Below are 13,574 nucleotides of genomic sequence, written 5' to 3'. Positions count from 1 at the left end.
AGCTACAACCATGGGTTGTTTTTGTTTTATTCTACATGAAATTGCACACATTTTCATATACAAAACCTTATGTAACGGCTAATTTAAAATGGTGCAAACATTACGACCATTGGACACAAAAATTTATGATTTTTTCGGAAGTTACCGCGCGGATGTAAGGAAAAAGTTTATTTCATAAATTCACCATAAATCGAAATATTGTGCTAGAGACTTCCAATTTGTTACAAAATAAAGGTAAATGATTGAATATTACTAGAATGTAATAGTTTTAGCTTACAATTGCATTTTTTTACCATTTTGGTTGAGTCAAAGTTGACCAAAGGTTGAAATTTTGGCACTTATCGTTATTTATATGAAAATATTTCGAAACTGATAAAAGCTACAACCATGGGTTGTTTTTTTGTTAAATTCTACATAAAATTGCACACATTTTCATACCTAAAACTTTAAGTAACGGCTAATTTAAAATGGTGCAAACATTACGACAATCGGACAAAAAAATTTCTGATTTTTTTCGGAAGAGTTAACGTGCGGACATAAGGAAAATGTTTTTTTTCATAAACTCACCATAAATCGAAATATTGTGCTAGAGACTTCCAATTTGTTTCAAAATAAAGATAAATGATTGAATATTACTAGAATGTAAGAGTTTTAGCTTAAAATTCCGTTTTTCGACCATTTCGGTCGAGTCAAATTTGACCGAAGGTTGATATTTTGGCACTAATCATTATTTATATCAAAATATTTCAAAACTGAAAAAAAGCTACGACCATGTGTTGTTTTTTGTTGTATTCTACATGAAATTGCGCAGATTTCCATATATAAAACTTTATGTAACAGCTAATTTAAAATGGTGCAAACATTATGACAATTGGACAAAAAAATTTGATTTTTTCGGAAGAGTTCCCGTGTAGACGTAAGGAAAAAGTTTTTTCATAAATTCACCATAAATCGAATTATTGTGCTAAAGAATTCCAATTTGTTGCAAAATGAATGTAGATGATTGAATATTACTAGAATATAGGAGTTTTACCTTACAATTGCGTTTTCGACCATTTCAGTAGAGTCAAAGTTGACCCAAGGTTGAAATTTTGGCACTTATTGTTATTTATATGAAAATATTTCAAAACTGATAAAAGCTACAACCATGAGTTGTTTTTAGTTGTATTCTACATGAAATTGCGCACATTTTCATATATAATACTCCATGTGATGGCTAAAATAAAATTGTGCAAAAATTATGTCAAAAGTGACAAAATAATTTCTGAGATGTGTCGCTGATGTTTTTTTAGTGCAATAAGAAAGAAATTCGTGCTTACGTGCCTGGGTAACGATAGTAAACAAAACAACGCCTTGATCCGTGAGCTCCCAGCATCCCCCAAGGCACGTGATTCAAAAGTTTTTGCATAGTAGGCCTATAACTATTTTTCTATGAATTTTTACAAAAACTTTTTTCCGTCAACGTACCATCCACCAATCGGCACCCGACAGACAATTTTTGTCGACGTTTAATACGTCCAATCGGCGTTCAAGGGTTAAAAGTAAACTTTAATAGTTTTATCACAAAAAAGTGCATTTATTCATGAAAATAGTACAGAAATTAGTGAATATTTCCGTGAAAATACCATGAATAATGTGTACAGCCAGTCCCCGGTTATCAGTGGGGGTTCCATTCCCAACCATATGACAATATGTGACTGAAAATCAGAGATAATAGCACTGACCCCCAGTTATTGCTGCTAAGTGGGGATCGTTGCATATTAGCGCTGAAAATTCAGTTATTGTTGTCGCTAGACAAGCACATAAAACTGGATCACAGGTAACTGGTGGCTGCCTGTATAGTACATATTCAATAGAGAAATCTGCAAATCAGTGAGTCATTGAATCCAGGGGTTTACTGATATATAACATGCCAATAACATGCCATACGATGGGATACAGCAAAACAATAGCTTAACTAACATTCAAAGAAAACTCATAATCACATGAGTCAATCAAATGGGAAAGTAAATACACATTATTATAGTGGTGCCCTGTATTCGCGTTCTCCAGATTCGCAGACTCACACATTCGCGGAATTCTCTCTGGAACATATCCACCCATTATTTGCAGGATATTTGTGTATTCGCGGTATTTTTCTATGAGAAATATCCACAAATTCCTTTTTTTTATCAATTTCATCATAAAGTCTATTAAAACTACTGAAAAACCAGGTATAATAATTTTTAGTGGGTTTTTCTTGAGTTTTAACTAAAAAAATAGGCCCTTTCAAGGATATTAGCGGCCTGTAATTTTGGTCATATTGGCTCAAATTCCTGAAAATGTTATCGTCATATTTCCACAGATCTGGGTCATTTCCACGCATAATACAATATCAATACGAAGCCTTTTAAATGATTTAAAGGCCAATTTTGCATTCATTCGTTACATGTTTTTTTTCATTGCATTTTGTTTCATATGCTGTACAATGTTTTCCTTATAGAGATGGCAACTTTTCCCATGACTGAGTAATGCGAGCCAGTTGTCCCGAGAGAGAATTTATATATTTGTTTTATGTAATCATGTATTTGTTATTTTCAATAGAATGCAACACTTCCTCGGACTTTTGGACATCAATTATGTATTATATATATATTACCAACATACCAAAAAAGAAGCTTAGTAAGTGACGGGAAGCAAGCTCTTGCAATATCAAAACTTATCTTGAAGCTAAAGGTATAGACACAGCTAATGTTGTGGCTTCTCATATGTTGCCATTAACCACGTGTGCTGAGGAGATGCCAAGTACTTCAAATTATGAAGCTCAAGTGAAATATATCTGTCAAATGACATATATCTCTGTCTGAAAATTTTCACAACAGCATATGTTGGAGCAAGAGACATGGGCCCTACGTGAGAATTCCAAGCCAACCAGAGACCTAAGTCTGTGATTGCAGGGGCAAAGAGATTCGAATTGGTAGTTAATCCTTGACAGAGGCGAAACAGTACCAATACAAACAGAATCTCGGACAGAAGTACATCATTCTGCCCCTAGCTCGACCCTTACATTGAGTTGCCTGGTAATACATTCCATGATGTAATGTGTTCAGCTAGAACCAATGAGAATAAAGAGATACACTTGAGCATCTGCATTTTAACCAAAATGGGAGGGAAAGAAACACTCTTGTTTGGCAATAAAAGCAAATGTTGTGGTGTTGTTAGCAAAAAATACCATTAGTCATCTCAAAATCAAAACCAGAAACTCTTGGGAGGCCAAAAAGGTCGTCCTGAGTTTCTGGTTAATTAAGAGAAAGTACTATTCGTCTTGGTAACACAGAACAATTCACTTACAGATAGCGCCTATTACTCGGACAATGCAACTGATAACAGAAGTGTATTGTGAGGAGAATAAACTAGTACATTCGAAGGTTCCTGTAAATCGCGCTCCAGCCTAATTCATCTTCATTCGAGAGGCAAGATAAGGACTGCAAGCAGACTTCCTTCATTCTCTAATGAAGAGAGCGAAGGTGAAGTTGTCCCGAAGAGAGATTTCTACAGTGATAACAGGATACTGAAGATAACTAGTTCAAGCTGAACTGGTTGTTCCCAAAACAGTAGCACTGGAGAGGTGTTCAAACCTCTCGGTACTATCCATCCTGAACAGATTGACATATGTTCGATAAGATTCTAAGACTGAACCAAAAACATAAGTCTCTCGAATTTGAACTCTGAGGAGTAGACCCCATAGAATTCTTCTTATTCCCATGTTCATTCCGGTGTAAGCAAGAAGTAGAGGGGGGAAAAAAAAAGAGGAGGAGGATTGACTGTTCTTGCCCGCTCTTCCCTGAGCTTGCGATGTTCTCACTCTGTCAAACAAAGAATTAATTTCCCACAAATGTTTTGTACAAGCGAACGCAAGCGTAAATTGAGCGGAGTTAAATGCAGTAAAAACTGGCGAGAACTTGCCATGTCTAGCTATACATCTATCTTCTCCGTGATCGAACCTCATGAAGAGGACTACAAAGAAGAAGACTTATCTCCTTCATATGCCTTGTCCCGAAGAACAGCAACATCGATCTTGGCACCTGAAGAATAGCCATTCCTGGCTTTCACAGGTGGTCCAAGCCACCAACATGACTCGGTCCCTTCTCTCACCCAGCGCCTAGAGTAATATTTTGCAAGAGCAATATTTTGCAGTCCCCACTTTGCAATAGTTCATTAGTTATACATTTTGATGGACAGTACTGATACGTCTAAAACTTGACCTAAATAGTGCAGTGGAATGGAATAAGTTATTTAGGCATAAAACAAGCACTGGGATCCGCAGAGTCATTCAGTGCTATCATGACAATGAATGAAAATGGCAATATCATTCAGCGCTAAGACGACAACGAATGAGAATAGAAATATAAAAAAGTGAGTTTTATGGAAATTATATAAATAATGAGTTTAATGGAAATTATATAAATAATGAGTTTAAAATAGATACCCTAATGACCAATGTTCAGTAAGCCTGGGAATGCAATATCCACAGGACTAAGACAACATATAATTTAAGGGGATTGTAAGAAAAAACAAAACCAGTATCTGTAATGAAAATAGCAATATGAACCTCTTGAACTTCAACCAATTCCCTCAAACAACATTAAAGAAAAACTACCTAAATATCAGCTTATAAAAGAAACAATTTTCAAAAAAACAAGCCCACATAATTTTATTAAAATTAAAGAAAAATAGGAAACTGACCGACCAACAATGTGAGATAATGCTTTAAACAAACCTTGTTTTCTAGCAACAAGATTCAAGATAATACACTAATGATACCAAACCCTGTAGTTTCAAAACTCCATCTAACTTCAACAAATAACAGCTCCAAGGAACAACTGATATATCAAGATAGAAAAGAAATCCAATGAATATCCTGATATGGACAAGTCTTTCAGTATAAAGCTAACTACAATTAAAACACTGATATTTCAATTAGCAGCTTATCTTACCTGAACAGAAAAACTGGAACCATAACCACCTTGGCTGCTGGAACTGTTATTACTATTGGTACCTGTTGACCCTGAATTGGTATTACTATACACAGTGCTGTTGCTACTGCTGACTCCACTTCCTCCCTGTTGATTAGTTGTTGAATATGAATTCTGCAATAAAAGACCAGTTGACATAAGAAATGGTAATTATCACCGAATGAAGACCAAAATTCCTGTGTAAAAATTAGTGCACAATCCTTATATAGTATAATAAAAAGGAGAATCTCAGTTATTCAACTTCAGGATTGAAGCCATTCCAACTGGTATACAAAAGAACCACCTCCTAAAACAGGTATACAAAAGAACCACCTCCTAAAACAATCCTCCATCAACATTTTTATTAAAACCAGTTCACCTAGTGTTCAAGTTCCCATTTTTGTTGGTAAACTACAGCAATTTATATTAGTAAATAGCTCTCTCATAAGTACTGTTACAACAACACTAGTACTTCTTTCCTAGAGTATTTCTAACATGCAGTAGTACAACAGTAGTCTGACTATTTGCCATAAGATAACTGGTCGAAATATGTTTGGCCGACTGACAACTAGCATGAATAAAAATATTTTACTAGGTCGAATGACCATTTGATGGAAAGAACAATGAGTGGAAAAGGCTAATTTTTTTCACCTGGCTCATTAACTTTATATGCTATGGCTATAATATTTTTTGTAGTTTAGCATGCATTAATTTTAAAAAAAGTTTTAAATTCAAAACCATATCCCCATCAGTAAAACAGAGTTCATCAAAACAAAAGGAGATCCAAGAAAATTCCTCAGTGAGGGATTTGCATATTTGGTTGATGAAATGTGTGGCAACAAGGCTTATTGGAAATGTGGATAATGCAAGGAAGAAGTGTAATGGGAGACTGAAGAAGACGACTGATGATGTGAATGATGGTGAGCCTTTTCAGCACTCTCATCCAACTGAAGTAGTTGGCTGCATAATAGATAATGCTGTCAATGCTTTACCTCTAAGCACTGCAGGAACATTATATGTATATGTATATGTGTGTGTGTGTGTATGTGTGTGTATAAATATATATATATATATATATATATATATATATATATATATATATATCTCACCATGATTTATATAGTACATGCATTTAGCTACAAATGTCCTTTAATATCCCATTCGCTCTACTTCAGTTATTATATTTTCATGTATGTTAAGCAAAGGGAAATTTTTATTCGATTATAATTTTGTCCTCTTGTGGGTTTGAACAAGTGCCCAGCGGACTGAGGTGAAATCAGGACTTCAGTGACATTATTGACTTAGCCAACAAGTGAGGGAAAAGTTGATCCTGATTCCAACCTTACAAATCACTGTCGAACTCTGGTGTATATAATTAGAATTTATATACAACCCCTCCCCCCAAGCCCTGTTAACCAAGTAGAATGTTTGCCACACACAGCCTTATTATGAATTTATATCACATCACCGTGTTTCATATACACTGCATTAAGGGGGCCATCCAGTACCCCTGTATATGGGGCATTAGGGCAAAAAATGCAGTAATGAAAAAATTTATGGAGCTTCGTATGGCAATGGAGAATGCATACACGAAACATTTCGTCGAAATTCCTCTTACTTTCGTAGTTACAGGGTAATTAGGAAATGTCTCAATAAGCCAAAAACATTGATCCGTACTAGAAAATATTCCTTCTGTGATCATAATTTTGATAATCATTTTCAAAGAAATTATGAGCAATGGCACCTGTAGAGATTCCATGAGTCGCAGGAGGGAAGTTCTCAGCTTACCACCCTTCAGTGCGAGCAGATTATTATTATTATAAAAGTAGTTTTACCAGACCACTGAGCTGATTTTCAGCTCTCCTAGGGCTGGCCCGAAGGATTAGATAAAATGCCAGGTCTAGCCCTTAGGCCAGAACTGGGACCAAATTGGTCATTCAGGATAAATAAAAAAATTGCACAAAGGCAAACGCTTTCATACTAGAACACACACACAATAAATACATTTACTCATGTTCCCTTACATACATACTAAAACGGTATATTAAAATTCGGAATTAAGTTTTAAATTTTTGAAATTTTGTTTTAAAATTCACTAAAAAAACTTATATTTTATCAATTAAATTGCAGTTCCTCAGAAAAGTCAAAATTGGAACTACTGAAAATGTAAAAGATTCTGTCAAAATTTCTTTTATTGTTTTATTTCCAAAAGTTGACAGTCTCTGCTGGTCATACTTTGGACACTCGCACAAGACATGTCTGACTGTTACCAACTCCTTGCACTCTGAACACTCTGGAGCAGGGTCGCGTGGTTTGCTCATCAAGTGCCCGTGTGTCAGACGAGTGTGGCCTATACGGAGGCGCGTCAGGATTACTTGAGCATGTCTCTCTCTTTGATATGCTGAACTCCATTTGTTAACATCCTGTTTTATTTGTTTTAATTTATTATTTTCAGGCTCTTCAGCCCATACGTTTTGCCATTTATTTACAATTATTGTTTTTATATATCTTATATAATCACTGGTGGGGATGTTTACATTTGCTTTTATCATTTGGACTGCTTCTTTAGCTGCTTTATCAGCCTCTTCATTTCCTCTTATCCCCACATGAGCAGGGATCCAACATATTTCAATATTTTTGCCATTTTTATATAATTTGTGGAGTTCAAATTGAATTTGCTGTACAATATTATTTTTTGAATTGTAATTCTGAAGAGCTTCTATGGCACTTCTCGAGTCACTAAAAATCACAAAATTATTAATTGAAGTTTGCTTTATAATTTTGATAGCTACTTTAATTGCACACAACTCTGCTGTGAAGACTGAGGCATGATTGGGTAAAGAAAATTGATATGTTTTGTTCTGCGATATAGCTGCATATCCTACGCCATGTTGCGATTTGGACCCGTCGGTATATATTGCATAATGTGAACTTTTTTGTCTTATATGTTCTATGGTTTTTTGTAAATGGTGTTCTGGGGTATATACGGAACTTTTTGATAAATATTTCAAGTGAGTGCAAGTCTTTACTTTAATCATAGTCCAATGAGGTGGTAACTTTACTATTGGAGGTACTTGTATATTTATATTTAATGACTCGAACAGTCTATTAGTTCTAATTGGGAAAGGTGGTGAATGATTGTTTATAAAGACATCCCTTAACTCAAATAGACTTTTAGTTGGTGAATCACTTGCCTTGATTCTTAATGCACTTTTCATGGTTATGAATTCTCTATGGAGGGATAGTGGCAGTTCGCCACATTCAACTTGTACAGAGGAGACTGGCGAGGATCTAAATGCTCCTGTGCATATTCTTAGGCCTTCGTTGTGAATTGGGTCTAATATTTTCAGTGCTGCTTCTGAAGCTGACCCGTATATTTCACTTCCATAATCAATAATTGATAGCACTGTTGCTTTATAAAGTATAGTAAGAGTATGTCTATCAGCTCCCCAATTTGTGTGAGAGATTTTTTTAATTAGGTTTAATGCTCTTTTGCATTTTGATTTTATGTAAGTTATATGGGTTTTCCAGTTGAGGTGTGCATCAAATATTAAACCTAAAAATTTTGCAGTTTGGCTAATTGGTATATTATGGTTTCTCATTTTTAATTCTGCTTCTTCGCCTTTTTTCCAAATTTTACTTTTATAAAAAATGACCGCTTGGTTGTTTTCTATGGAAAATCTAAATCCTACTGATGAGGCCCATTCATCTATTTTTATTATAGTTTTATTAATAATTCTTTCTGCATGTTTTATGCGTGATGCTGTGTAATATATTGCAAAATCATCCATATACAAATTACTCTTAATTCCAACCGGTAGCATGTTACTGATGTTGTTAATTGCCAATGTGAACAAAGTACCACTAAGGACGCTACCTTGTGGTACTCCATTTTCAAGTGGAAATATTTTGGAAAAAACATTATCTATTCTCACCTGAAAAGTGCGGTCAGTCATAAAGTTTTTAATAAATTTAGGAAGATGGCCGCGGATGTTATTATTATGTAAAGATTTTAATATTGCATACCTCCATGTAGTGTCGTATGCCTTTTGAATGTCAAAAAAGACAGCTATTGTAATTTGTTTTCTTTCAAATCCTCTACGTATATGGTCTTCCAAACTACACAGAGAATCTAAAAGTGCGAGCAGAAACATGATAGAGGGTACACGTTCGAGTTTCACCTTTGACATTCACTTGCTTTTACGTCTGTTTATCTTTGTTTTGGCAAGAATTTCATCATGCCAAAGTGGAGAGAGAGAGAGAGAGAGAGAGAGAGAGAGAGAAGAAGAGTGGAGAGAGAGACGAGAGGAGAAGAGGAGAGATGAGAAGAGAGAGAGACGAGAGAGAGAATATAGCCAGAGAGAGAGAGAGGAGGGAGAGGGGGGAGCGAGATTGAGAGAGAATTGCGTAGGAAGGAGTGCCCTGTCTCGCTTGACGCAGTGTCCCAGGCTACGATCTATGAGCAAAGGGATCTTCATTTCTGATTAAATTATGATAATAGTGAATAGTTAGAACCCGCGAATGTTTGGAACCCTTATAAAAATGCTAAAAACAGCCCATTTTGGTAATTAAAACTCAAGAAAAACCACTAAAAATTTTCATACTTGGTTTTTTTAATAGTTTTACCACAAAAAGTGCATTTTATGATGAAATTGATAAAAAAAACCAGGAATTTTTCGATATTTCTCATAGAAAAATACCGCGAGTGCGCGAATTTTCCGCGAATAATGCGGGGAAACGTTCTCGAGAGAAATCCGCGAATGTGTGAGTCCGCGAATCCGGAGAACGCGAATACGGGGGGCCCACTGTAATTGTATACAAATCGAGCTGTGAGCAAAACATAAAGCTAATGGGTTAATTTTTTCCATTGTATTGTACAATAAATTGCAATGATTTTGGTATATAACAAATTGTAAAATGATCAAAGCAACACAGAGAAAATATCACAATATAATGCATGAATACGTAACGCGCAGGCGTAAAAAAAAAGTTGTTTTCAAAAATTCACCATAAATCAAAATATTGTGCTAAAGATTTCCTGTTTGTTGCAAAATAAAGATAATTGATTGAATATTACTAGACTGTAAGTGTTGTAGCTTACAATTGCAGCTTTTGACCATTTCAGTCGAGTTAAATTTGACTGAAGGTCAAATTTTTTCTATTTATCGATATTTATATGAAAATATTTCAAAATTGATAAAAACTACAACAACGAGTTATTTTTTGTTGTATTCTACATGAAATTGCACACATTTTCACATATAAAACTTTAAGTAACGGCTAATACAAAACATTGCAGACATTATGACAATCTGACGAAAGAATTTCTGATTTTTTTCACCAGAGTTACCACGTGGACGTAAGGAAAAAGTTTTTTCAAAATTCACCATAAATCAAAATATTGTGCTAGAGACTTCCAATTTGTTGCAAAATGAAGGTTAATGTAGAATATTACTAGAATGTAAGAGTTTTAGCTTAAAATTTCATTTTTTGACCATTTTGGTAGAGTCAAAATTGACAGAAGTTGAAATTTTGGCACTTATAATGATTTATACTAAAATACTTCAAAACTGATAAAAGCTACAACCATGGGTTGGTTTTTAGTTGTATATATGAAATTGCACACATTTTCATATATAAAACTTTATGTAACGGCTGATATAAAACGGTGCAAACATTACAACAATCTGATGAAAAAATATCTGATTTTTTTGTCAGAGTTGCATCGCGGACAGAAGGAAAAAGTTTTTTTTCATAAATTCACCATAAATCAAAATATTGTGCTAAAGACTTCCAATTTGTTGCAAAACGAAGGTAAATGATCAAATAATACAAGACTGGAAGAGTTTTTGCTTACAATTGCGTTTTTTGACCATTTCGGTCGAGTTAAAGTTGACCAAAGGTTGAAATTTTGGCACTTTTGTTATTTATATGAAAATATTTCAAAACTGATAAAGCTACAACCATGTGTTGTTTTTAGTTGTATTCTACATGAAATTGCACACATTTTCATATATAAAACTTTGTGTAACGGCTAATATGAAATGGTGCAAACATTACGACAATCGGACGAAAGAATTTCTGATTTTTTCAGCAGAGTTACCTTGTGGACGTAAGGGAAAAGTTTTTTCAAAAATTCACCATAAATTGAAATATTGTGCTAGAGACTACCAATTTGTTGCAAAATTTAATATTACTAGAATATAAGTGTTTTAGCTTACAATTGCGTTTTACAACCATTTCGGTCGAGTCAAAGTTGACCAAAGGTTGAAATTTTGGCACTTTTGTTATTTATATGAAAATATTTCAAAAATGATAAAAGCTACAACCATGGGTTGTTATTTGTTGTATTCTACATGAAATTGCACACATTTTCATATATAAAACTTTATGTAATGGCAAAATATAAATATAAAACGGTGCAAACATTATGACAATCGGACGAAAGAATTTCCGATTTTTTTCGACAGTTACCATGTGGACGTAAGGAAAAAGTTTTTTTTTTCAAAAATTCACCATAAATCAAAATATTGCGCTAGAGACTTCCAATTTGTTGCAAAATGAAGGTAAATGATTGAATTTACTAGAATGTAAGAGTTTTAGCTTACAATTGCGTTTTTCAACAATTTTGGTAGAGTCAAAGTTGACCGAAGGTTGAAATTTTGGCACTTAACGTGATTTATATCAAAATATTTCAAAACTGATAAAAGCTGCAACCATGTGTTGCTTTTTGTTGTATTCAACATGAAATTGCACACATTTTCATATATAAAACTGTAACGGCTAATATAAAACTGCAAAAATTACGACAATGTGATGAAATAATTTCCGATATGTGTCGCTGATGCTTTCTAGTGCAAGAAGAAAGCAATTCGCGCATGCGCGCCTGGGTAGTGCTTGTAAACAAAACAACAGCGTGATCCGTGAACTCCCAGCATCCCTCAAGGCGCGTGATTTAAAATTTTTCGCAAACTAGGCCTATAACTATTTTTCCCCGAATATTTAACAAAACTTTTTGAAGTCGATGAACCGCTCTTCTACTTAGTACCCAACACACAATTTTAGTCAGAGTATAATATGTCCATTTGGCGTTTAAGGGTTAATATATAACATCGGTATTTTATTATGAGGGTACGCCAATACTTAAAATATAAGGCAAATGGCAAGCAACAATACAATAATCTATGAAAATTATCATTTATATGACTGCATTGTTTGGAGTTAATTACGTACTACCAAAACAATAATGAAGTTCGATTTAAAAATTAATGTTTTCCTAAATATTATTACTACCGTAATTACACTACCACCATTAACATTTCCAAAAGGTTAGCGAATGATAAGGATTGCTGTGAAGCAATGTAATTCAATGTTTACATTTTGTTGCTGGCCAGAAGTATTAGTTGATGTCAGTGATGTGAAATTATTCCATGAAAAGGCAATATATTAGGAAGATATGCCAATAATATATAAGGTGAGAATGGTTTCATTACCTTTATTGTCAGTTACTATCATAATGTGAATCTGTTCATCTATGTTAGTGGTTATCGGAACGAAGCCGAGGCTTAGCCTTGCCCAGACAAGCCCATGATGCTGCAATTCATACCAGCGATATAGACTGAGAAGTGGTCCTAGGAAAAACCTGTGGTTAACTGGCCCAGCAACTAAGGGAGGTCCAACTGTAGTCATTAGGAACCCTCGCCTCGAGCGAATAATACCCCGAGAGAGAGAGAGAGAGAGAGAGAGAGAGAGAGAGAGAGAGAGAGAGAGAGAGAGAGAGAGAGAGAGAGAGGAGAGAGAGAGAGAGAGAGAGAGAGAGAGAGAGACTTGGAACCAGAAACCAAGCAAAAACACTAGGAACTACTAGAAAGGAAAGGCAGTCTGAACTAAGCACTAGTGAATATTAAATCTTTATTTGTAACGTTTTTCATCTAAGATAAATTTTTTCCACATCCCCCCCCCCCCAAAAAAAAAAAAAAAAAAGAAGAAGAAGAAGGACCTTTGTGGCCATTTTCCTGTTTTCCCTTATTTTGCACTTCAAACGCTAACTGCTTATTTATTGTTAGGCCAATTTTAAAAGTTAAATATACCAATGGAAATAGGAAAGAAAGATGAATATTTTGTTAGGACTAGATTTTTTCATAGGTTGACGAGGAAACCATGATAACCAAATTACCAAATTTTTGGGGGAAATTCCCCCCCCCCTCCCCCCTGAAACAAAAAGGGGGGGAAAAGAAAAAATGAATAACTATTTCTAACATTTTTTTCTACCATAATATACTTTCTGTGTATGAAGCCATATTGCAATAGCTCTAAAAATGAAGTACAGTACAGTCCCCAATTATGCGAGAATTTGGTCGATCCACGGCCTTACAGAACTGAAAATTCGCGATTTCGAAACACACCTTATGGGAATAATTCCATTAGGGCTAAGGCAAACAGCAACATATCCAGTTAAACTTTTTTTATACTATGCATTTTCAATACTTTCTATGTACTATATATAGTGTAATTTTTTTTAATATGAAATTATTCTTATGGAAAATAAAAAATAAAAAATGTTTTAGTAACTTGAAAAAG

At 34.5% G+C, this 13,574-nt stretch overlaps 1 protein-coding gene across 6 annotated transcripts in view; it reads right to left on the bottom strand.

Moving 5' to 3' along the window:
* Positions 1–13,574, bottom strand: part of LOC135198611 (protein lingerer-like) — a 270,401-nt gene that overhangs the window by 92,509 nt on the left and 164,318 nt on the right. For all 6 annotated transcript variants that reach the window (XM_064226351.1, XM_064226354.1, XM_064226352.1 and 3 more), the window contains one exon: positions 4,977–5,129. In XM_064226351.1, coding sequence (XP_064082421.1) covers positions 4,977–5,129 — 153 coding nt within the window. The remainder of the gene's footprint in view (positions 1–4,976; positions 5,130–13,574) is intronic.

This window comes from Macrobrachium nipponense, chromosome 22 (assembly GCF_015104395.2).
Source record: "Macrobrachium nipponense isolate FS-2020 chromosome 22, ASM1510439v2, whole genome shotgun sequence".
In the NCBI taxonomy this organism is placed as follows: Eukaryota; Metazoa; Arthropoda; class Malacostraca; order Decapoda; family Palaemonidae; genus Macrobrachium; species Macrobrachium nipponense.
The sequence above is the reverse complement of the archived record's forward strand: the minus strand, read 5'-3'. Positions and strand labels throughout refer to the sequence as shown.